Source organism: Pseudozyma hubeiensis (assembly GCF_000403515.1).
Source record: "Pseudozyma hubeiensis SY62 DNA, scaffold: PHS37, whole genome shotgun sequence".
Classification (NCBI taxonomy): domain Eukaryota; kingdom Fungi; phylum Basidiomycota; class Ustilaginomycetes; order Ustilaginales; family Ustilaginaceae; genus Pseudozyma; species Pseudozyma hubeiensis.
In genome coordinates, this window is record NW_012133819.1 from 160,813 (window position 1) to 184,500 (window position 23,688).

At 56.8% G+C, this 23,688-nt stretch overlaps 6 protein-coding genes across 6 annotated transcripts; 5 read left to right on the top strand and 1 right to left on the bottom strand.

Annotated features, from left to right (window-relative positions):
- Window positions 1–132: 132 nt before the first annotated feature.
- PHSY_003656 (hypothetical protein) lies at window positions 133–4,224 on the top strand (the record flags this gene model as incomplete). Its single annotated transcript, XM_012334274.1, has 1 exon — window positions 133–4,224. One exon carries the CDS (start codon window positions 133–135, stop codon window positions 4,222–4,224), a length of 4,092 nt encoding a protein of 1,363 aa, XP_012189664.1.
- A 604-nt stretch (window positions 4,225–4,828) lies between these two features.
- PHSY_003657 (developmental regulator FlbA) lies at window positions 4,829–7,314 on the top strand (the record flags this gene model as incomplete). Its single annotated transcript, XM_012334275.1, has 2 exons — window positions 4,829–4,933; window positions 7,030–7,314. The coding sequence occupies 2 exons, from the start codon at window positions 4,829–4,831 to the stop codon at window positions 7,312–7,314; spliced, it is 390 nt and encodes a 129-aa protein (XP_012189665.1).
- A 346-nt stretch (window positions 7,315–7,660) lies between these two features.
- On the top strand, window positions 7,661–8,725 carry PHSY_003658 (GPA3-like protein; the record flags this gene model as incomplete). The annotated part of the gene is made up of 1 exon (XM_012334276.1): window positions 7,661–8,725. One exon carries the CDS (start codon window positions 7,661–7,663, stop codon window positions 8,723–8,725), a length of 1,065 nt encoding a protein of 354 aa, XP_012189666.1.
- Window positions 8,726–10,406: 1,681 nt separating this feature from the next.
- Window positions 10,407–12,941, top strand: PHSY_003659 (hypothetical protein; the record flags this gene model as incomplete). The annotated part of the gene is made up of 1 exon (XM_012334277.1): window positions 10,407–12,941. The coding sequence occupies one exon, from the start codon at window positions 10,407–10,409 to the stop codon at window positions 12,939–12,941; it is 2,535 nt and encodes an 844-aa protein (XP_012189667.1).
- Window positions 12,942–13,514: 573 nt separating this feature from the next.
- On the top strand, window positions 13,515–14,363 carry PHSY_003660 (hypothetical protein; the record flags this gene model as incomplete). The annotated part of the gene is made up of 1 exon (XM_012334278.1): window positions 13,515–14,363. The coding sequence occupies one exon, from the start codon at window positions 13,515–13,517 to the stop codon at window positions 14,361–14,363; it is 849 nt and encodes a 282-aa protein (XP_012189668.1).
- A 115-nt stretch (window positions 14,364–14,478) lies between these two features.
- Window positions 14,479–23,468, bottom strand: PHSY_003661 (hypothetical protein; the record flags this gene model as incomplete). Its single annotated transcript, XM_012334279.1, has 2 exons — window positions 14,479–20,861; window positions 23,252–23,468. The coding sequence occupies 2 exons, from the start codon at window positions 23,466–23,468 to the stop codon at window positions 14,479–14,481; spliced, it is 6,600 nt and encodes a 2,199-aa protein (XP_012189669.1).
- Window positions 23,469–23,688: the final 220 nt, after the last annotated feature.

Consider the following 23,688-nt stretch of genomic DNA (forward strand, 5'->3'; position numbering starts at 1 on the left):
TCACGTCCAACACCTTTGTGATCAAGGCCATTCGCGCCTCGACGCTCTTTCGCGGGCCAATCTATTGCTGAAGTGGAACCAAAGGTCGAAGGGATCCCTCAACGGACGGAAACCCGAACCTAGTCCGCCAGCATGCCATCAGAGAGGGACAGTCCGGCACTGCCCTCGACGGAAATATCGGCGGCCGTGTCTTCGCCTCCTCTGACCTTGCCTCCAGCTGGTCAGGATGGGCGAGACGCACAGCGAGCCGTCGCCGGCGAGACTGACCCAGACACTACGGCAGGTGTCGTACCCATACCCATACCTTCGTCAGAACCAAGACCAAACAAGCAGACCGTCTCTCAACGTCACCCCTCCAACACCTTCTACCGCTCATGCGAGATATCCTTCATGGAACCGGTTGGATCCATGTCGATCAGCCCTGCCAATCGCGATGTAGTGCTCGCGGCTCGTCAGGGACTCTTCATCATCGATCTCGAGGACCCCTACGCTCCGCCGCGCTTCTTGGCGCACATGACCACATGGGACGCTGTCGACATTCAATGGTCGCCTCATCCCGCAAGAAGCAACTGGGTCGCCAGCACCTCCAATCAAAAGCTGCTCATCTGGAATCTCGACAGACCCGGGGATCCGCGTGCAGCTGCACCGTCGACAAGAATGCTGCATCGCGGCTCGATCCACAGCAGCATCAGTCCCGTCATACCCAGCAACGCACACTTCTCAAACCAACGCAGCAGCACCTATCAAAGCGTATACAACAGTCACAGTCTGCATTCGGGCGTCACTGGAGGCACGCGCAGTGGCTTTGGCGCTCTTTCGGCTGGCTCACCGTATGCCGAGACGCACGCATCCGCCGCTTCCCGACTGCAACTATCTGCTCCGAGATCCTCGGCCATCGAGCACGTTCTTCACGCGCACTCAAGAGCCATCACGGACATCAATTGGTCGCCATTCCATCCTGAACTTGTCGCCTCCAGCTCGATCGACACTTGGACTTGGGTGTGGGATCTGCGCATGAGTGGCGGCTCTGACGGATCCGGAAGCGGTAGACAGAAGCCAGCTCAGGGCTACTCGGCCTGGAACGCCGCGGTGACCCAAGTCAAGTTCAATCGCGCGAGCGAGCATCGTCTTGCTTCCACGTGTGACAACAAGGTGCTCATATGGGACGATCGCAAAGGATCCTTGCCTCTTGCGACCATCGAGGCGCACGAGAATAAGATCTATGGCATCGATTGGAGTCGAGACACCAGCCTCGGCTTGGACAGACTCATCACCTGCTCCCTCGATCGCACCGTCAAATTCTGGAATCTGGCGTCCGATACTTCGCAGGCTGCCATCGGCGCAAGAGAGCTCGTCACCGAGGCAGAGTCGGTCATCGAGACGCGGACGCCAATCTGGCGTGCACGTCACCTTCCCTTCGGCAATGGCTGCATGACGTTGCCGCAGCGCGGTGACACCACACTCAGCATGTGGGCCAAGGACCAGCCCGAAGAGCCAAAGGCTACTTTTGCCGGTCATACTGATATTGTCAAGGAGTACCTCTTCCGAACTAAGGGTGGCCAAGATCGAGGCAGCGACGACCGCCAGTTCCAGCTCATCACCTGGTCCAAGGATCAGACACTGCGACTCTGGCCCGTCAGCGATGAGCAGACGCGCAAAGTGGGTCACAACCCAGGCGCACCCATCCGCGTCTTGCTCACTCGAGCCAACGCGCCAGACATCTCGTATCGTGATCCTCCTCTCGTCCTCGCCCCGGCTGGTGAGGACGCTGCTCAGCTGGCAAGTCAGGCGTCTGGCAGCAACATCACCACTTCATCCATTTTCCCACCGGAGCATGCTACACGCTCGCTGCTCAGTGGAAAAGGTAGTGGCAGCAAGATCCCTACCACCTCGCCCTACAGCTCTTCGGTATCGGGCTTCCAGAGTGTGCTGCGTGACGGTAGGGCGAGCCCGCTGGCACCATTCGGTGCTAGCTCCGGTGGTCGACAGAGGGGTCTCAACCACAGTTCCAGCCATGGCGATCTCGGTGCAGACCTCAACCAGCTGTCCCGCAGCCCAATACTTGCACGATCGTGGGGACGTGTCGAGGGACAGCGAGCATCTGAGAAGGGTTCCGACCGCGTCCACACCACTCAGCTGGCGCGCTCGTTGCCAAAGCAAGCGGGCGAGAGCAACATGAGTCGTTTTGGAAGCTCGCTTCACAGTGGAACACACGTAGGGGGCAGCGCATCCCAACACAGCGGCGGCCATTCGTCATTCAAGCTACCTGCCAACCTTCGCAACAAGTCAATCGGAGGATCTGGTGCGACCGCCAAGCAAAGGTCTTTGACGCAGAATAGATCGTCCGCGCGTCCGCTGCCGATACAGGAAGAGCGCAGTGGTGCCCGTGAGCATTCGAGGAAGCATTCCGAGCGCAAGGACAAGGACAAGGCCGCCAGGAGAGAGGAACGCCGTAAGCAATCCAAGAGGTCCGACCCCCGAGACGGCAAGAGGGGCGTGGGCGCAGCTATGCGGTTGGACAGGGGTCGTGCAGCCGCTGCTGCGGTAGACCCGATCGAATGGATTGCCAACGTGCGTCTGGAGAAGGAAGCCGACCACGACAGAAATCTTTCAGAGGATCAAACGGGTGGAGAGACTAGCCAGACGCGCGACTCGGATGGCATCGGACCGCCTCGCCTGGCTGCCAACAGAGGTAAGCGCGGGGGCGTCGCCTTCGGTCGAGGCGGGCTCACCACGGAAGACGACACCGACGTCGACACAGGCTACACGGCGCAGGGGCTAGGAGAAGAGATCATCAGCATCAATCGCAAACTGCCGCGCATCGTGTTCGAAAAGGTGGAGCTTACGCGTCGCATGTGCGTGCTGACAATGTACGGTCCATGGGCCGACCACGAACCGGCGTTCTTGCGCATCAAAATCAAGTTCCCGTCGAGCTATCCACGACGACCGCCACACTTCGACTTGGAGAGGGGCGCCAACATCAGTCTCAAGACGCGTGCGTACCTGCTGCGCGGATTGTCGCGTCTCTCGACCAAAGCGGCGAAAGCGGGGCGGCCGTGCATCGAGGTATGCGCACGTTTTCTGATCGGGGAGCCGATCAAGTCGCTGGACGACGGTGAGCCACACGGAGACGATGATGACGACGAGGTCGAGCTCACCACGAGCAGAGGCGGCGGATCGATAGCGACGGACTCTGATTCGGATCCCGAGCCGCTGGCGTTCCGACCTGCACGATCGATGTCGATCAAGGCAGAACAGATACTGCCCGGACTCAAGATACCTCCCAGGAGGATGGGAGCTTCTTTCGGACCGAACAATGAGCTCGTTGTGTTTGGCGGGTCTCTCAATCTGTATGCCCAATCGCGCGTCTCGTCTCGCCAAGCGTCGCGTCAGGCATCGCGCCAAATGTCGCGGCAGGCCTCACGATCGACGTCGCAGGCACCACAGGCTGGAGGAACAGCAGGGCGGAGCAAGTCTGTCTCTGCGCTCGCGCGAACGCGGTCAAAGTCGCGCTTAAGAGCCAGCAAGGAGGAAGCAGAGAGCGAGAGTGGCGGCGAGCAGAGTCCTGGACGACGCGGCAAAGACAAGGAGGAAGACGATGGGGAAGGGTCACGCTTCTTGCGTTCGTACACAGCGCTGTCAAATGCCATGTCGTCGCTGGCACGCTATTCGAGGATGACGAGCGAAGGCGCGGGCACGGGATACTCGGTGCGCGACTCTGATGTTGTGCAGCTGATGAGTTCCGACTTTTTCGCGCGTCGACTGCTTCAGAAGAAGGATTTCTTCGAGGTCTTTGGCAACGCCGTTGCGGACAGCGCGGGCGCGAAAGGCGGGATAGACACTCCTGTCGGCAACAAGGATGTGCTCGTGGCTAGGCAGAGAGCGGCGTCATCGCGATTCTACAGCGGAAGTGGGGCTTCGACTCCAGGAGCGAGGCGAGGCCCGGTTGATGACAAGACGGGCCACGTTTCGGCTGATGAACACGCGGAGACAAAGGAAGGCGGTAGCGGAGCCAACTTTGCGCATCATGCAGATCTGCTCGGATCTTTGCCAGCACCTGCTGCATTCTTGGCGATTGACAGGCTAAAGGAGTCGCAAAGGAAGAGACAGATCGGACTCGTGACGATCTATCAGCTTGTCGAGATCGTCGCTGACGCAGCAGAGGACGCATCCTTGCTTCAGCAAGAGGAGCAGCAGCAGCAGCAGCAGCAGCAGCAAGGGTAAAAGCGAAGCATGTGAACATGATGTAAGACTCCATAAGTGCAAGTGTGCACACTCGCCGTGACGACCAGTAGATATCAAACTCAGACTGTGCGAGAGGGTGGTGCGGTCTAGATGTATGCAAGGGTCCAATATCAGACCCCGGTGCAGGGGCGGATCACATGCAACGGCTGTCACTAGTCTAGACACTCTAAGTGCCCGTCTCGATCCGGCGGACAGCGTTCGGAGCCATTTGCACACGCTCAAGCAAACTGCAGCAGTTCCTCTCGAGACAGGAAGAAGTGCGAAGGGTGTCTTGGCTTGACAAACAATTTGACGACAGCATGAGCTTGAAGATTCCGGTCGAACGTTGTCTATCAATCGTTGGTGGAAGGTGATGGTGCAACGTGGTTGCAGGTTAGTGTTTGTTGTTGGTCCAGCAACGTGGTCGCCTGCGGCCAGTCTAGTCCAGTGTGATTGCAGTCAACCGTCGTGCTCGGTGCGGCTTGGCCTGTCCAAGCTGAAGTGAATATTACAATTTTGCAGCTCCGCGAACAAGGTTTTTGGAACTCCGCTCGAGGATCCGACCAGACGCCGTTGCAGCGCATTGCATCGGACAGCTCAAGAGATGTGCATCTCTGGCCTCTTTCCGATTCGGGAGTTGACGATGCTTCCAGGAGCAAGGTACCAGGAACACCGATTCACCCCTTACTTGACATTATTTCGGCGGAAGGTAAGAGGAACAACATCAGGCAGAATTTTCGACTCACACAGTAGACCCTCCTCCCGACTGAGTCCTGCATGCCATCGGACATCGCGCTTGGATAGGTGCCGCTGCCGTTTAGGGTGCGGACCGCGTCGGAAGCGCAAGTCACGAATGGCGCCAAGCCCTTAGCGAAATGGGTTCAAGAGAAAACGATGGGTCCAAGCACAAAGTAGTATCGAGCCGCGTCAAGAACGCGCATCGGTTCTGACGAGTAGAGAAGTAATCGTCTGATTGATGCAATATGGTTGCATGCTAAGCCGACGCCAGCTTTCGCGAAGGCCCGTGATATCGTGATGGATATGGAACCGAACCGCGAAGACATGTACAATGCAGGTCGGCACCATTGCTACAATGGAAGCGAGAAGCGGTTCAGGAAAACAGGGTTTCAGCGACGAGGCGCGCAGCGCCATACCTCGCCTCGCTTCGCCTCGCGTAACGATTGGAATTGGTAGTATCTAGGTTGATACGAGCTAGCAAGCGGTGCAGAAGGGACCAGAGACGAGTCAAGGCCGGTTGTAGGCGAGCACACGCTGCCATTTAAGCGCGCCGGCTGCTGGTCAAGGCAGAACTTTCAAGCGCTAACCGAACGCTCGTGCTGTCAATCCAACGCACGCCCGGCAATGGGAGGTGGGGCGTGACGGATGGGCTGATTTTGGGCGCAAAGTTCGCCAGCTGATGAACGACAACCGAAGTCGTCTTCGACGCCAATCCATAGATGGTGCAAGGCCTGCTATGAACACGCATAGATCACGACAAGGGCAATCATCGTCTGGTCCGCCATCCAGTCCATTAGTGCACAGTATCGACGAGCTCAAGACCCGGCGTAGAAATGTGTCCGAGCGATCAATGTTTGTCCGCAATTGAACTGTCTCTTTGATCAAGTCGGAAGAAAGCGCAAAACAGAAAAGAAAAAGCAACGGCGACAGAGGCACAAGGGGGTGGCCAGATGAGAAAGGCGGCTATCGACTTTTTTCAGAGTCCGCAAAGCCATGTCCAGTCACTTTCGATTCCTCCTCGATGGAAACCACTCGACACTTTTATCAATGATTCACAGCCTCATGCGGGCTACTGATCTCCAATTGCAAAAAAGGGCGCACAAGAGTATGAAAAATATCAAATTATAAAACCCCTCTTATTTTCTAAAATTGCACCTTGCTTGGGCCGCGGCAATCCTCGAGCCTAAACCTACATTTCGCTACAATATTTATTAATAATAAATTGTCTGTCTGTCCGGTCCACTGCGCTTGGAACGTGAGGCTCGTACCTTGGCTCGTTGACGGCTTGGATGGAATTTGTTGACTTGAGAGAGTCGAAGGCCGAGCTGCAACGCTGCTCCAAGAAGCTCGCTTAACTTCGACGTTCCACAGATGCTTCACTGGCGCCTCTTTTTCCTTTTTCTCTCTCTCTCTCTCTCTCTCCAGAGCGGCTGTCTCTCCTCGCTCCCAAATGGGTGAAACCAGCCAGCACGGCACATTATTCAAAAACACTGTAGCTGCTCCCCACCGTCACCGCCGCTGCCGCCTGCTGCTGCTTAACGGAGGCTGCTCGGCTTACCGTCCGTGCCTTTCTTTGTCCCTTTGGCACAACAGATCCAGTCGCCGGACGAAAATCCAACCGCGTCGTCTGCGAGACACACTGCACGGCAACACAATTGAGACTTCTCCATCCGTCGTCGTCTGGCTCGGCTTCATTTTCTGCATCCCCCTCTCTCTCTAGCTCTTGATGATTTCACCCTTACGCTAGCACCTCCCACCATCTCCTCCGCGTCGCATCCTGTCCTTTCTACGTCGTTCGCGCTCGGGTCTCGTCCATCGTCCATCCTCTCATACCAGACACGTCCGCCTCCTCTCCGTCTGCTACCGAGCATCTCGTTCTTCGTCAGCCAACATTTCCGTGTACGAGACGACCGCGGCTGCTCTACCCTCCGCTTTCTGTTCTCGCTCGATCATTCGGTCCTCTGCTTGTCAGTCCTTGCTGTCCACTTTTGCGCTGTTTCGGCCATCACACGGCACTGCTCACAAAGCGCCGGCTTGCTTAGCTCTTTGCGCCTTTCTCTTCGCCAGGAGCTGCCCAATCGGTCCATCCGACAAACACTGCCGCTGCCGTGCTTTCGGCTGCTGCAACGAATCCTTGATCTCGTACTTGCTTTGATCTCGCCAGATTCACGTCGACAACGCAGTTTGCCAGCAGCACAACTTTTGCGACGCGCATCCGTTCCAACTTACCGCCAAGCCTTTTTTAGCGTGGCTATCCGGAAGCACCGCATCGGAAAGTCACAGCGAGCGACCTTGCCAACATCGGCGCCCACATCCAACCGAGCGCTGCAGATCCGGTGTAGACACAGCTAAACGGCGCCATCCTGCGACCGGCTCGTGGATCTGACCACCCGGACCAGCACTTCGGAGGTCTACGCATCTGCTCAAGCTGTTTCTGCCGGCTTGGCCTTGGGCGACTGAAACGAACCACGATAAGGCGTGTTAGGCGAAAACACTAATCACTTTCAACTTTCATGGACCGTCTCGATAGATCTTCGAGCAACTCTTGAAGCACGCAGCCTGCTCCTACACCCAGATCCAGCATCTCCACTGGACGGCTCGATCGGCAGTCTCGGCACGAGCTCGAGCTGCACCACTGATTCCCACAGTCGCACTCACACCCCTCCTTTGTCCCGGAGCAGGCCCAAACCGCGCCAAGATGGGAAACTGCCTGTCTTCCACAGACCAGAAGGATGCCAAGGACAGGAGTGTCGCTATTGACAAGCAGATCGAAGAGGACAGCCGCAAGTTCAAGAAGGAATGCAAGATCCTCCTACTCGGTTCTGGTGAGTCGGGCAAGTCGACGATCGTCAAGCAGATGAAGATCATTCACCAGAATGGCTACACCAAGGACGAATTGCTACTCTATCGACTCACCGTCATCAAAAACTTGGTCGACTCAGCTCAGGCCATCGTTCTTGCTCTTCGCAAATTCAAGATGGAGCCCGAGATGCCAGAGAATCGCGAGAATGTCGACGCCATCTTGCAGTATCGAGTCGATGCCGACCCGGGCGCTACGCTCGAGCAGACCATGGCGAGAAAGGTCGACTCGCTCTGGAAGGACCCCATCATCCCCGCCATCATGGAGCGCAGCAGCGAGTTTTATCTCATGGATAGTGCCGCCTACTTTTTCGACAATGTCAACCGCATCGGCCAGTCCGACTATGTCCCCAACGAGAACGACGTGCTTCGTGCACGTTCGAAAACAACCGGCATCAGCGAGACACGATTCAACATGGGTCAGCTCTCAATACACCTCTTTGACGTCGGAGGACAGCGTTCAGAGCGCAAAAAGTGGATTCACTGCTTCGAGGCGGTAACGTCTATCATTTTCTGTGTCGCGCTGAGCGAATACGACCAGGTGCTCTTGGAGGAGAGCGGTCAGAACCGCATGGCTGAATCGCTGGTCCTCTTTGAATCGGTGGTCAACAGTCGATGGTTCCTGCGCACTTCGGTCATCCTCTTCCTCAACAAAATCGACATCTTCAAGCAGAAGATCCCAAAACAGCCCTTGTCAAAGTACTTCCCAGAGTACAGCGGCGGGCCGGACATCAACAAGGCGGCAAAGTACATTCTCTGGCGATTCACACAAACCAACCGTGCGCGCTTGAGCATCTACCCACATCTCACCCAGGCCACCGATACCAGCAATATCCGTCTTGTCTTTGCAGCGGTCAAGGAGACCATCCTCACCAATGCGCTCAAGGACAGCGGTATCTTGTGATACAACTTGCTTGCCTGGCTTGCTTGCGCGGACAGACGCCGTCGTATACACGGAACGATTCGGTGCCGTCCGTGCTGAGCGTGACTCCTTCTTTCACTTCGTACTCTTGTTTTAATGGAAACCTCTTTTTAGACCCGTGCCCGTCGGCATCATCACCATCAACAATCTCTTGTTCTCATCGACTTGTCCCTGTCACCCTCTATTTTCGATGCCTCAAAGGCAATCACAGCAATATGTCACCCTGAAGAAGCGCCTGCCGGACCGAGTTGATGGATCGATGCGTTTGTCGAGTGTGAACATGCAGCATGCAACCTGCTATGGGAGGTCCAAACGCGCTTTTACTCCTTTCCTCCGCTCTCACGACCTTGCGGTAAAAGGGAAGCCAAGTCGACGACCGTCACGGTCCTCGTCATGGTCACTCTTGACAACAACATCGAACTTTGAGCTGGTCTTGATGGCGGCTGTGACGCCAGCTACGCGGCATCGATATTCCTCCAGCAAACGTCGCCCAAGTTATCGCTTGGCAGGCCCACCCTAATTGGAACCGTATCGGATCTGTATTTTGCCTTTGTCGGCTTATATGCGGCCACACTGTATCTGCATCACCTTTGTACTCTTTGTTTTTCCGATTGTTTGCTTTTGATAGCTCGCAAACACCGCTGCGTCAATGCTACACATACAATGGATAGTATAGGCATGCCATCCAGAAATGGCCAGCCAACTTGACCACCTTTTTTCCGTCAGCTTGCTACACATTCATGCAAAGAGCCACGGTGCCGAGCGACGTGCATGTTCCTCACTCTGCGACGCCAGCAGCAGCGAGGCAGCGGTGGAATCGCCTGTTCAAAGAAAATTTCGCATGCCATGGAACAAGTGCTGCTTCGGTAGCGTTGCAGCCTCGGCTATTCCGCCGCTTGCAGTCGGGAAACCAAAAAGGCTGGCAATTTGGCTCGGCTCGCATCCTCTGCGTTGGAAAAGCTCGAACCCTTTGCTTGTTGTCTGGTCCCAAGGCACCCGCTGCTGGTGTTACAGCGGTGCTACAGCAGAGTGCTTCTGTTTGTCACGCCAACTGAGCGGCTTCTGTTGATCCGCGTGTCGGTGCAATCTGCAAATCGTTTCCAACGGATACGCTTGTCTGTCCCTCTGTCTCCCTGGCCGCCTGCGTGCACCAAGGGCTTCTTGGGGTCGCTTGTCCTCCCTGACTCACGTCTGTAAGCGCCTTCTTTTCTTTCGACGCCCGCTAGTGGCTCAGCTGCGCCTCACCTTGCTCCAGCCCCTGATCGCGCTTCTCCTGGATTTGCAACTCCTCTCCGCCGTCATACCTCCTTCGGTCTTTTCATCGTGGTCCGTATCCTCCTCTTCTCTTCCCGCACCCTCACGACCACATCTCCTCTGACTGGCAAGCAGGCCGGCGGTACTTTCGCTTCCAACCAAGGCCAGCCTCTCAGTCGCTGGCTGTCGCTAGACTCATCCCCCCACCCATCCTACCCAACCGCTGGACACCTTCTCAGCGTCTCCTACCGGAATCTGCTTGTGTCTTCACGGCGTCTGGAATGCTCTCTCTCTAATTTCAGCTCCAGAAAGACCCAGCTACTGCTTGTGCAGGCATCTGTCACAAATCGAATCACCACGGCGTCTCGTCCCAATACGCTCCAGACCCATCGCGAGAACTGCCATCACCATGCGCGACCGCCCGTGTCTGTGTGGTTGCGGCTCGAATGCCGCCGGCTCTAGCCGACGATCATCATACGATGCCGCGTCGACGGGCATCGCCGCTCGAGGCGAAACGTCAACGACCAGGACCGGTCGTCCTCCTTCTGATGCATCTGAGGTCACCTGTTCGGGCATACGACCGATTAGAGTTCAATCACGTCGAGCGCTTAGTACGGCTTCGGGCAACGATGCTCAATTCTTGTCCCATCATGATGCCAGGTCACGCCCTTGGGCGAGTCGATCGAGAGGCAACGCGTTTATCCTCCTTCCGGCGCTGATTTGCGCGTGCCTTGTATCCGTCGTGGCCGCCATTGCGCCTCCTGCTCCAACCCCAGCGCTTCGTAGCTTTGATTCGTTGTATGCTTCAAACACTACCACATTCGCTTTGCCCACAGCTTCACCGGATCGACGGTCTCCAGACGCAGTCATTCATAAGCAGCTCGCCGCCGAAGCTGTCGAAGCTACCACCTCAAACGGCCCGCCTGATCACAATGTCAACGTGCAAGTCTCGCAGCCAACCATGTGTCAGCCCATGAATATCACATTTGACCCAAGCCGAGGTACGCCTCCTTACACGGTCATGATCAGCATCGAGGACTACTGGCCCGTCACCATCAGCCTTCCTGCATCCTACGATGACGCCACCAAGGATCTGTGGCTCTACCAGTACAGCGTCCCTTTTTACAACGGCAACACCGCCAATCCAAACATGATCGTCTCGGTCACCGATTCGACCGGTCTCATGTCCAACTCCTCCAGCTTTGTTCAAGCGCTCAGTCCCAATATCGGTGATACATGTCCCTCTGTGCAGTACGACGCCACCTTCTACTTCTATACGGAACACCCGGCATCCATGTGTCAAGATTACGAGATTTTCTGGAACGGCAGCTACGCTCCTCCGATCACGACCATCTTCTTGCCCGAGTCCGCCCCTCCGATCAATGTGCAAACTCCCTCGGGCACTACAAACAACATGACTTGGCAAGTCGCCATGACGGGCGGCACACGCTTTCTCATGACCATGGCCGACAGTCGCGCGTCTGGCGGCTACGGTGGTGTCTCGAAGCTCAACATCGTTGCACTCAACGAGTACGTTAACAATTCCTGCATCGCCAAGACCAACTATGCGCACAACGTCTTTGCTCCCACCATCACCGCTGCACGTGCTTCCATCTTTCCGGACGCAACATCCACAGTAGCATCGCTCACCACTGATGGCGGCATGGTCGCCACCGTGACTGTCATCGAAACCATCAAGAACGGCCGCAGAATCCAGGGCGGCGGCGGAGGTCTCTCTGGCGCTGGATTCCTCATCCTCATGGTAGTCCTTTTCGCGAGTATCGGCCTCATTGGTGCTGCTGTCGGGTGGTTTTGCTTCCGAAGGCATCAGAAGCGCAAACAAAACATTCGCGCATGGGATCTGCCCAACAATGATCCATCCGTGCCTTTCAGCGCGGATCCCAACATGCCCATCGCGCCGGGCATCTTTGGCCGCAGCGACACCCGGCAAGACTCAAATGCCGCCAGAGCGCGCGAAACTAGAGCTGCGGACCGCAATAGTATTTCTGACGCTTCGCGACCCCTCACCCACGCTCCCTCTGCTCGAGCTTCGCTGCGCAGCTGGACATCAAGTGCATACGATCACTGGCATGCTGCTACAGGCACGCAGAATGGCCGTCATCAAACCGCATCTACCGACGACTATGCCATGATGGATGCTGCAGCACGACGAGACGCTTCAAGCGCACACAGCACACGGATAACCACGACCGGGAACCTGCCAAATGGCTCGAGAGATGCATGGTCGCCCACCGACTCGATCCAGCGTGCATTTGGCTTCTATTCGGATGACCCGCATACACACGACAGCGCCACTTACCACGAGATGCAGCTGCAAAGCCGTACAGGCAGCCCACCCGTGGCTTCGCGCACCATCAGCTCAGACGGCGGATCAACCAAATCAACGCGTGTCGGTCCTGGTCCCACATACCGCCCAGATGCCGCCTCGCAGGCTGCTTATCAGGATCTGCTAGCTAGCAACACTTCACCTGTCAGTGGAACGGAGCGCACCTTTCCCTTCAGCTCGCTTCGACCGCAGACGGCTGGCTCTCCGACCTCGCCAATCTCGAGAAATGGAGGCTGGGCCGAGGTGTCGGAGGGCGCCGATCAGTCAACGCGCATTGTTCGCCACGCCGATGCCGGCCTTCTGCTGGACGACAATGACAACGGTGACGAGCTGATTAACCTCAGGTCCGGTCGACTGATGGAACTGCCTCCCCAATACGATACGATTCATCCCGGAACGAGGTTGCCGCAGCAGAGACCCTTGCACGGTGGAGAAGACTCCCTGCCCGAAGATCCGTTCGCCAATCCGCCCACTCGCGGGCACGCACATGGTCTTGCTTCAGTCGACATCTCGGACGCTCGCAACAGCACGGCTGAAGTGCATGCCGCGGATCTGGTCGACGACAACGACGACGAGTCGGCTTTCTGGGCTCACTAGATACACCCGCTTGATCTGATCTCTCTATGCGGTCGTTGATGGAAGATTCTGTGACTTCCTTTGCCTACACTACGCTCTTTCTAGGCCTTCCATACCTCGTTTTGCTTCAGTATCGTCACGAACGAGCATTAGTCCCGTCCACCATCCTCTTTTGCCTGGCTACTCTGTCCAGGACGTGCAACACGGACCTTTTGCATTCTTTCTTTCGCTTGAACATCGTCACCGCGTGCATGAGCAACCAGAGCCGTGCCGGTTTCTGATGCAGTTACAATGTATGTGATAGCTGATGCAATGAAGGAGGACTGAGAGATTTCATATCGAAAATGCGAAATGACGTGCTCAGGCCACATGCTTCGTCTGAATTTGGATAACCGCGAATCTTCTTGTGACAACCAAGTTTGAGCCTCTCAACCTTGACATCTGTCCATCAGACGTCAACCAGACGGATTTCTGCATGGCCTTTGCCACTCGTGCGTCAAGATGTCCTCTCCTACCGTCGGCGAGCCATGGCCACCGTTCGCATTGCCTTCTGGCGATCTAATTGCTGGTTCACTGGCTGGAGCGGCGCAGGTGATGGTAGGACAACCGCTCGACACGGTCAAGGTACGCTCGCAGATCGCATCACCGGGCACCTACCGTGGACCCATGGACGTCCTGACCCGAACCGTCTCTGCTGAAGGCATCCTCGCACTGTACAAAGGCATGGCATCGCCTCTCATCGGAATCGCAGCACAAAACGCACTCCTCTTTACAGCGTTCCAATCGGCAAAACGTCTCATCTCTCCTTCAACACAGGCCCTCTCGATACCGCAGATCGCCGCTGCAGGTGCAATCGCAGGTGGAGTCAATTCAATCCTCAGCTCTCCAGTCGAGCTGTTCAAGATCAGAATGCAGGCACAGATCACCTCTCGAAACTCCAACAGTGAAGTTGCAAAGTCGAAGAAACTTTCGGCGGTTGCGAAGGAGGTCTACTCGACATACGGTGTCAAGAATGGTGTTATGAGAGGGTTTTGGGTAACAGTCATGCGCGAAGTCCCCGCGTACGCCGGATTCTACACCGGATTCGAACTGGCCAAAGGTGGATTCCGAACATACCTCCCCAGCGAAACAACGCGGAATGGACTACCCGTGTGGGCGTTGATGCTAAGCGGAAGTTGCGGTGGAATCTTGAATTGGCTAGCGTGCTACCCCTTGGACGTGATCAAATCCCGGATCCAGCTGAGCGACCATCCCCTTCCCAGAGGTTTGGGAGGTCCACTGGTGCTCAAGTACGTATCGGAGGAGGCCAGCAAGATCTACCGAACAGAAGGTGCAAGAGCCTTCTTGGTAGGGTTGAGTCCGACATTGTTGCGTGCTATCCCTGCCGCTGCCGCTACTTTTACTACGTTTGAACTCGTCAAGGCCGCGTTGGACGAGTCATGACATTCAAATCAAAACGAGAGCAGATGCGCTCATACACTATCACACAAAAGCAAGTGAAAGGAAGGTGACATTGAGTGACAAGATGAAAGCAATTGTTCTGGAGAGGCTCCGGTGCTCACGACAAGGGTACGAAGTTCTCCCGTTCGACCCATCCAGTCAAGCCGAGTTCAGAATGGCCGAACAGGTGTGCACCGTCCTGGTTCGTCACCCTGAACAAGTCGCCGACAGAGTATTCAAGAAAAGGGTATCCGTTCCTGGTCTGGTTGCTGCTTCTCGATCCGCTGTTTGCCACTGCGGCCATCGTCTCGATGATTTCTTTGCGTGTCGTGTCGTCTGCTTCGCTGCGCTGTTCCGATGCTCCCATAGAGAACTCAGTGCCCGACTGACCAAAGAAACCAGAATTGAAGGTTAAAGCGGGCAACGTCGGTGGAGCAACAGGTCCGTGCCCGGCTGACACAGAGTCCGGCATCACTGGCGTGTCTTTACTGATAGGCGTAGGCGGATCGGACCCGAGCGCGTCGACGAAGCTTTCCGCGGCGGTGTCTGTCGACTGCGAGTTCTTGCGCGAACCCACGGCAGAGCTGCTGCCCACAGATCGGAGGAGGCCGATGAGCCCGCCTCCTGACTTGACGGATCGTAGCGTAGGCTGCAACTGCTGCTGCTGCTGCTGCTGCTGCTGCTGCGGCTGGTGAGAATCGATAGGAGCAGGTGACCCGAGAAGTGACTGTTGCGGAAGCTGCGGCGACAGAGATGGTCGGCTTCCCAAAGGTGGGGTCGCAAAAGGGCTTGGACTAGGGCTAGCTCGCGCCGTAGTTGATTCCAAGAGCTCCTCGCTACCTGCGGCTGTGATGGACTCGATCTTCCTGCTCATGCTCATGGCGTCTGGCACCCTGGATGCGAACTCCGGATCGGGCAGAGACCGTTCCGCTTGCAGCGGTGAGAAGTGGTTGGTGCTCGAAGGACTCAGGCTGCCTACCGCAAGGAGGTCGCTTTCCATGCTGACCGATGCGTTGCGAGACCGAGGTTCGTCGGCGAGGCCGGAAACAATGCCCATCGACTCGGCGAACCCAGCGATGCTACTGTGCAGCGGCCAAAACATCTTGACCGGATGGAGATGTCGCATTGACCGTTCTTTCGTCTCTTCGCTGATCGCGATATCAGCATTCCCCTCTGGTCCGTAAACTTCCCAGAACGCGAGAAGGGCACGGTGGACGCGAAGGTGGTACGAAGCCTGGGTGCGAGAAAGCGACTCGATGCATAGATCCAAGAGAGTCTGGATGCCGTAGTTGAATTGCGGCATTTCGTTCATCAGTTGCATGTGGAGCGCGATAAATGCGTTGGCACTCTCTGTCAGTTTCTTGTCCACCGCCTTTGACCCACCGCGAGCAGCTTCGGCCAGGTAGCGCGTGTAGTCTGGTTCGCGATCGTCGCGTTTTGCAATGACCGACTGCGGCGGAGGGAAGAGCCCAGCGATGCGTTGCAATGCAGGAGTCAGGCTCGTGCGGATCTCTGCATCCAGCTGAGACCAATACTCGCCCAGGAAGGTGGCTTCGACAAGCTGAACAAAGGCGTGGACACGGTGCTCAGCCTCTGTGTCGGCGCTCATCCCATCAACTGCGTAGATACGGCACCATTGATTGAGGAGAGCGAGCTGCGCTTCGTGCGCATCCTTGACCCTCGTCGACCAGCCAAGACAACGTCTCGCAAAATCGCTCGTCGCCTTGTCCAGCTGGCGGAACTGCTCCACAAGTTCTTTGTATTGACCGTCATCAGCGAGGATGTCTTCTGCTGGGCCAAGAACGAGCTTCTTGACCTTTTCCTGACGACGCAGCAGCTTCTTAGTCGCGCCGTGTTGTATACGTTGGCTGGTGCTGCGTTTGGTCGCCTTGCCGCTGACAATCTGATCTACCAGATCCTTGCGTTTCTTGACCTCGTTGATGTTGTCTGCTACCTTTTGAATCTCGGCCGATGCCGCCGACAGACTCTCCGCATCTGGATGCTTGAGGCTCGTAGACGCCAAGATCTCCTTGAGGAGCAGAGGATACTTGAGTACACGCTGGACAGGCTTGATCAGCAAGGAGGAAAGATCCCATGCGTTCGTATACGCCCGTGCAGCAAGGGTGCATTCGCCGATGAAAGCGCTGACTTTAGTCTGCGTACTGATCAACTCTTGCAATCTAGCCATGGAAGCCTCATGCCGTGAACAGTAAGCTGTATAGACCTGCTCGATACGAGGCATGAGTTTCAAGAAAGCTTGACCGACACGGTCCGTCTCAGACTCTTCCACCACGATGCCCTGAGCAAGCAGCTGACCCGCTTCCTCTGCTGTCCCGCTGCAAACCCTGCCGACCGCGGCCTCGAGCACCACGACCATCTCGTCCGCGAATGCAGCACAAGCCTCAAGTTGGGCAAAAATGATGCGCACGTCTGCAGCACTGAGAGGGGCGTCTGACACTCCGGTCGCAGACCCGTCCACTGGCCCTGGAAAGCCAGGCGAGAGGATGCCCGAAGTCGTCGACATGGATGGTGTGGCAGGCATCGATGAGATGGGCGAGGCGCTTGTGCTGGGCAAGCCTATAGGTGCCACGGCGTGCGGCTTGACTCCGGAGGTGGGTGATAGCGAGTTCCCGTCGATCGAAAAGTGTGTTGGAGGACCGCCTGCAAAAGCGGGATGGCCTGAGAGCGCGAATTGGCTCGTATCGGAAGTCTGCGAGCTCTGCGAAGACACAGTGTACATCGACGAACGGTTGCTCTGATTGCTTGAGGCAAAAGACGTCGACGATGCGGTCTGGTCGGCAGAGCTCGCGGTCGCTGTAGCATCCGCCGAGGCATTGCGGAAGAGCGCACGTTGAGGCAGATTTGGTTTCGCACCTGGTGTACCTGTGCCTGGATTGATGACCGTCCCGCTTCCTCGCTGCTGAAGATGAGGCTGCGACGATCTGCCGAGAGTGGTCGGTTCGGGAGAGGCAAGCTGCGAAAAGACACTTGCAGATCGGACGCTCAAAGGGGACAGAGGCGCTGTGATGCCGGCTCTCATCTTCGCCCTTGCCAGATAGACGTCACGCGCCACAGCGAGATCCGATGCGTAGGCTCTTTCTGTGTCTAGCAGCTCGCGCAGAACGAACCAGCGCTTAACAAGCCGCTTCTGATCTTGCGACAGATCGTCCTGCGAGATGGACCACGCTTGGGCGGCGAAGCTGGGACTGCGTGGGATCGAGGTTGCACCGAGAACGCTACCAAACTGGGGGGTGAGGTGGTGACCGGATGTAGGCGACAAAAGATCACGAGCAGTGCTGGCGGATGATGACACGGAGCGGGCCCGGGTGTCCGATGTGCTGGGAGTGCGTGGTAGGGCGCCAGCCGAGGATTGCAGATCGACCGCAGAAGATCCAGGACTGACGCCGTCGGTGAATCGCATGGCTGAGGGCAGTCCAATTTCCATGGCCTGTACCTGAGCTGCAGCCGCCGCATCAGTCTCCAGTGGTCCATCGTACAATCTGCGAATGACGGGGCGCGATACCGCGTCTGCCTTCTTCGACTTGCTGCTCTTCCCAAGGCGGAACGTGCCAGAGCTTGGAAGCGTGCTACCCTGGTCGCCGCTTCCTTCCCGATGAGCGAGGTCACGCGCGAAGGCGAGCACTTTGCTTCCGGTGCCTTCCTTCTTTTTCTTTGTGCCGGAAGACGCTTCGGAATGGAGTGAGGTTGTCGAAGCTTCTGGCCCGAGAGAAGAACGAAGATCGGTGAGTGAGCTGGTGGCATCACTTGTCGAGCGCTCGTGTCGTCTCGAGATGCGTGCTGAGGCCGAACCAGTTGACGGTGCTCGTGCTAGGTGCTGACTAGAGCTCAAGGAGTTCTGCGCCGGGGATGTCGAGCCGCTGCGAGCACTATGCAACAGGCGAGGTGAGCGCTGAGACAGCTGTCCTAAAGGCGCGTCATGCGACCTGACAATGTCACGAGAGCGGAAGTAGTCGCTCGAGGTCTGTCTGTCCATTGGTGAGGGCTGCGGCAGATCCGATGACGGTGTCCGAAAGTCAGTGATCGATGGCGTTGAGCCAGCAGGCGAGGCTCGACGGGTCCCAGCAGTCACTCTGGTTGCAAGGCCGAGCGGACGTTGTTCAGCTGTCCGGCTAGTCGAGGCATCAGGAAAGAAGCCAGCCTGATGAGCTGAAGCAGGCGAATGACCAGACGCGGAGGGAGAGCCGGTGACGCTGGCGCCTGAGGGCCTTTGTCTGCGGAGGGGATTCTTGGGCGGAAGACCGGGTCGCTTGGGGTCAGTTGGCGAGGCTGTATGTAGTGGAGATGCCGTCAGGTCACGAGTCGGATCGAAACGCCCTGCATCGGTGTCAGGAGGCGTGCGGTAGACTGCGCCTTCCTCCGAGATGGCGTTGGCTACCAACAGAATGTCTCGAAGACTGGAAAGCGAGCCAGAATAAGCGTGTCCGCTGTCGGCGGTCTTGGGACGACTTGCTCTTCGCGTTGCACGATCGCTAGTTGATAGGGCCGAATATGGCGAGCTCGTGAGTGATGGGCTGCCTTGAGCCGTCGTAGGCCGGCGCGCGGTGGAGCTTTGGGCAGGCGAGCTGGTGGTTCGCGGCTGTATCTGAGGCGAGTAGTTGGTAGCGGAACCAGAGCGAGGCCTGCGACGAGGCGACGTGACTGTGGCACCGTCTTGATCCGATGATGCTGTAGCTTGACGCGATGACAGCTGCGAGGCGGCCGCAGCAGAATTGCTGCGACTGAGCGAGCCTTGGAGGCTGCTGCTTCGTGGTATGTGGCCCCGAGCACTTGTTTCGAGGTACGGGGTTGCGAGCTGATGCCGTGACGGAAGACCAGAGTCCGGTGAGTTCGTGGCAGCGGAGCGTATCGGAGACGGAGGATGATGCTGGCTGAGCCTTCGACCTGCCCTTTGGGATGATGAGCGCCGCAGTTTGGAAGATGCCTCGAGATCGAATTCATCGACGGCGGACAACAGGCCAGGAGCATCGCCCGCGTTCCGAGTGCTGGGCGCAAGCGAGAGCGAGTTGCGATGAGGCGATGAACTCGTTTCGCGATCGAAATCGTCGGTGGACGTTCTGCCATATTGAACACCTCTGCGACCGCTGATCTGCCTGTAGCCGGCTTGTTTTCTGGTCGCGTCGTCGAGGTCGGTAGCGGAAGGGGATTCAAGAGGCGAAGGCGGGACCGAGGTGGTCAGAGAGGTGGCTGATTCTGAGGCCATGGAGGAAACAGAGGGACGAGTTTTAAGAAAGGCCGACTTGTCCTTGAAGCGAATCGTTTTTCGGAGGAAGCTGGAAGTGCCGCTTGATTTGCGACTAGAGGCGGCATCTCCTCGCGTATCGCCTGTGCCATAATCACTTGGGTCGTCATCGTCATCGTGACCGAGTGCAAGATGTGATGCGGGATGGCTGGGCGATGGCATGGGTCGTTCAACAGACCGGGCGTCGCCGCCGCTATCTAGCAGATTCGGATCACTATGCGAATCCTCAGAATAGATGGAAGGCGGGAAGCGGGCGGATCTAGGTGAGGGTGTCTCTGTGCCCGAGTCGAAAGAGGGAGTGATAGGCGAAGCGACTTTGGGAGACTTGGATCCAAATATGCGGGATCGGAGACTGGGCTTGGACGAGGTGGGTGCCAGTGTCTTGGGGTTCTGGCTTGTCGTTGCATGCGCATCCTTTCGTTCGACTGGGATGGAGGGAGAACGCTGAGCATCTCTAGGGGACGGCAGTGTGAGAGAGTTGGCAGAGCCCGCTGTGCTTTTGGAGCGCGGTCGAGGAGAGGAAGCATTGTCGAGCTGAACATGGGTGTTGGTGGACTTGGAGGTAGAGATGGGTGTCGGCTTGTGCTTGATCGGACTGCGTGATGTGGAAGCATCGCCGCTACGCAAAGAGGGGGACTTTATGTTGGCCGAGAGGGACCTTTGTTCGTAGGCCGCGACAGTCTGCATGACGGGCGAAAGCGAGTCGGAGCGGTCTGTGTTTTGACCGTGCTTGATAGCAGCATCGGCTCGTGCTTTCGGCGCGCGTATCCTGCCAGACGCAGCGGTCGGTCTTCCAAAGGTCGATGAAGGGTGCGACGAGAGGCTATTATTTGTAAGGTCGAGCGGAGAAGCATGCGCCGGAGCAAAAGGAGTGGGTGAAGCTGACCGCGGGTGCTGCGACATATGAATGTGGTCTGCCTGCATGCTTCCCTGCCGCGATTGACGAGGGGACGTCAGGGGCGCCTCGAAGGAGGAGTAGAAGGAGACAGGCGAGACATTTCGGTCAGCCTCTTCGGTTCGCGAGGGATGTCTGGCTTTCTGCCTTGGAGTGGTCGGTCCACCGCGTGAGCTGCTGCCGACGGAGCGGATGGACTCCCTGTCAGACGATGTCGCATTCGAGCCGGCAGCTTCTGTGGCGGATGCGAGGATGGATGAGCGAGAGCCGCGGCGGTTTCTGGAGCTGTCGGGCGAGGTGGAAGCGATGTTTGTCGTGGCCAAGGGTGGGCCGATACCGATCCCGCCTGGGGCGAGGCCCGAGGCGGGCACCGAAAGCAGATGATTAGCGTATGATGGTCTTCGTTGGGAGGGCGAAGCAGTGGGGCTGGTTGCAAGTTCGCCGCGCTGAGCGCGCGGGGTTGTATCGGAAGGCGGCGAGCGCGAAGAAGAAGGAATGGACCTGGGAGAAGACAGAATGGCGGCGCGACTCGCTCAGCGAGCTGATTCGTGCTGGAGATTGAAAGAAGGATGACGAAGAGGCGTCGAGCGTCGTCGTCGTTGTTTCAGCGATGCGAGGCGAAGTAGACAAAGATCATGACAGGGTCCAAGAATGTAGCAATGGGTGCGGGCTGTCCGGACAGCGAAAGAATGACCGCACGCTGGCTCTCGGAGCAATAGAGACAAGTGTTGCGAGCGGGGTGCGGAGTGCAAGGCGATGATGTCGATCGAGACGATGTGATGCTTTGTGATGTGGTGAGAACAAGGATCGAGACGGCAATTGTGACTGTGATTGTCTGAACGCATTCACACCAAAGCGGCCTATTCGAGTCCGAAACAGCCGATTTCCGCTGAATCGCCGGTGCAGATTTGCATGATTATTGTCTCGTTTATTATGAGATAGGTTGCGATTGCTGGTCCAAGAGCAGAGGAGAGTAGATCACGACCCCCTTTTCCTTTCTGGCCCGCACACCTCAGTCTGGAGCAACTGTGATTATCAGCTGGGCGTTTGCTTCCTTGTCTCGCATTTTCGACAGCTCTCACAGGAAAAAGATCACCACTCAGATTGAAGTGCGCACTGCAGATCAATATCAACTGAGTGATGAGTTGCAATCGGAAGGACGGCTGGTTCTTTGTTCGGAACAACAGAGGAGGTGCAGTATGTGCAGTGCAGCGTCCGGAAAGAGCGCAACCAACGTCCCGAAGAGCGCGGCGTAGCAAGTGGATTGTCACATGCAGCCCGGCTTTTGTATTTTCAAAGTCAGGCCAATGATTGACGCCAATCTTGCTGCTCCGGCTGCTCAGGCTGCACGGACAAGCGAGCCGAATAGCTACAAAGTTCACACGTTGACCAGACATGTGTAGCGAGTCACAGCACGGCTGTACAATGTAGTCCAATGGCTCTATCTCTTGGTCTATGACAGAGTACTGGTGATTTGAACGTGGGTTTCCGCCACCACTTGGCCCGCATCCGCAACACAGTCCCGCATCGTCGCTTGATTATTTTCGCGATGGGGCCGATGGCGGTATTCGCAAAGCGTGTTAGGTCGAGTACGGGCAGATGCTATCTGCTAGCAAAGTGGTGTGTGTACAGCCGGCTGAACAGTATCATACAGATAAATGGATTTGGGAGCACGGATCCTTGAAAGGCCGCGCCAACACCGATCGGCGAAAGAAGTACTCATCGTAAGCGCCGAAAGAGGCTCATGGCCTGCAACATGATCCTCGATAGCATCCATCCAGCCAGCCGCCCCTTGTCGGACCCTCTTTTGCGGGGCGCTCAACTTTGATGCGTACCGTTCCTTACCCCACACTCGTGATCTCGCTTTGGCGTGTCGGTGGAAGGCCACCAGATTGCGGGGTCGCTGTCACACAGTGGACCAATTGACCGGCCCTCGACGACGACGTCGTCCCTGTATCACCATGAAGCGCGTTTTCCACTCGTCTGTCTGTCCGCCTTCGAGTCCTGGCTGCTTGGATGAAAATCTTCTCACTCCTTCTCCTGCCCATTCATCTTTTCGTGCGAAAATCAGTCAGCCAACGCAGGACGGCGTCAAGACAAAACAAGAAATTTTTTCCTGGCGTATCTCACGTATTTTCTTGTCGAGTGTGGCCATAGAAGCAAGCACAGCTGAGACCACCAACCGAGAAAGATCGCCGTCGAGCCTCCGAACTCGGCCAACGTTGTATCAAGAATGCCCCGAGCCGTCTCATCTCTTGCGCTGCTCTACTTGTCAGCCCGGACCGTGAACCGTGAACCTTGGTGCTGTGAATCCCTTCACTTCGCTTTTGCCATGTCTCTGATCCAGTCGATGTTCGAGAGGACTTGGCTTAGCGACAAAGAATGCGCCAGCCGCGTGTTAAGCGCTGCCAGGCCAAGTCGGAATTTCATTTCGCATTTCGCCGAGAATCTTCCAGACTGCACGCAGCCTGTGTGTCGTGGCGCACCGGAACTACACTCTAGAAACAATGGAAACTTTCCGAACGGTCAATTTCCCATCCGTACACCAAAATGGCGACTCGTTGCACTCTCCATTGCGAATGCCTTCATCCTCTCATTAGGGAACGATCTGAAGCGAGCGAACAAACGCAGCGTGTGATGCTTTGGCGGATCGAATGTGTATGATGGTACTAACAATTCAGAAAGGATGGCTGTTAGCGGCGCAAGCGACATGCAAACGACAACAATAGCATCCACCTTTTAGCCGAGAAGCTTGGTAGACGAGAGTGTGCGCCTCGTCCTTCGGGCTGCCCGTCTGTTTTGAATCGACTCGCCGGTCCGCTGTTGCCGTGGCTCGACTATGCTCGAGTGTTCGACAGCATCGAAACCGAGTCGTCACCGCATGTGACCGTCCACCAACGGCAAAGGCGAGACGAGCGATTTCGGATGCCCACGCGATGGAACGCGAGCCCATTGGAAATCCTTTCACCTCCCTTCGTCCCGCTTCGTCTCTTGCTGTGCCACTCTTCCTTCCTTCCTTCCTTCCTTCCTTCCTTCCTTCCTTCCTTCATCCATTCCGTCCAATCTCATCTCCCTACAGCACCCAACCCCGCACTTCCAGCATCTCACATATAACACCCACTTTCTTATTCTAAAACCCCCACACAAGTCTTTCTTTCACTGCTTACTCCACC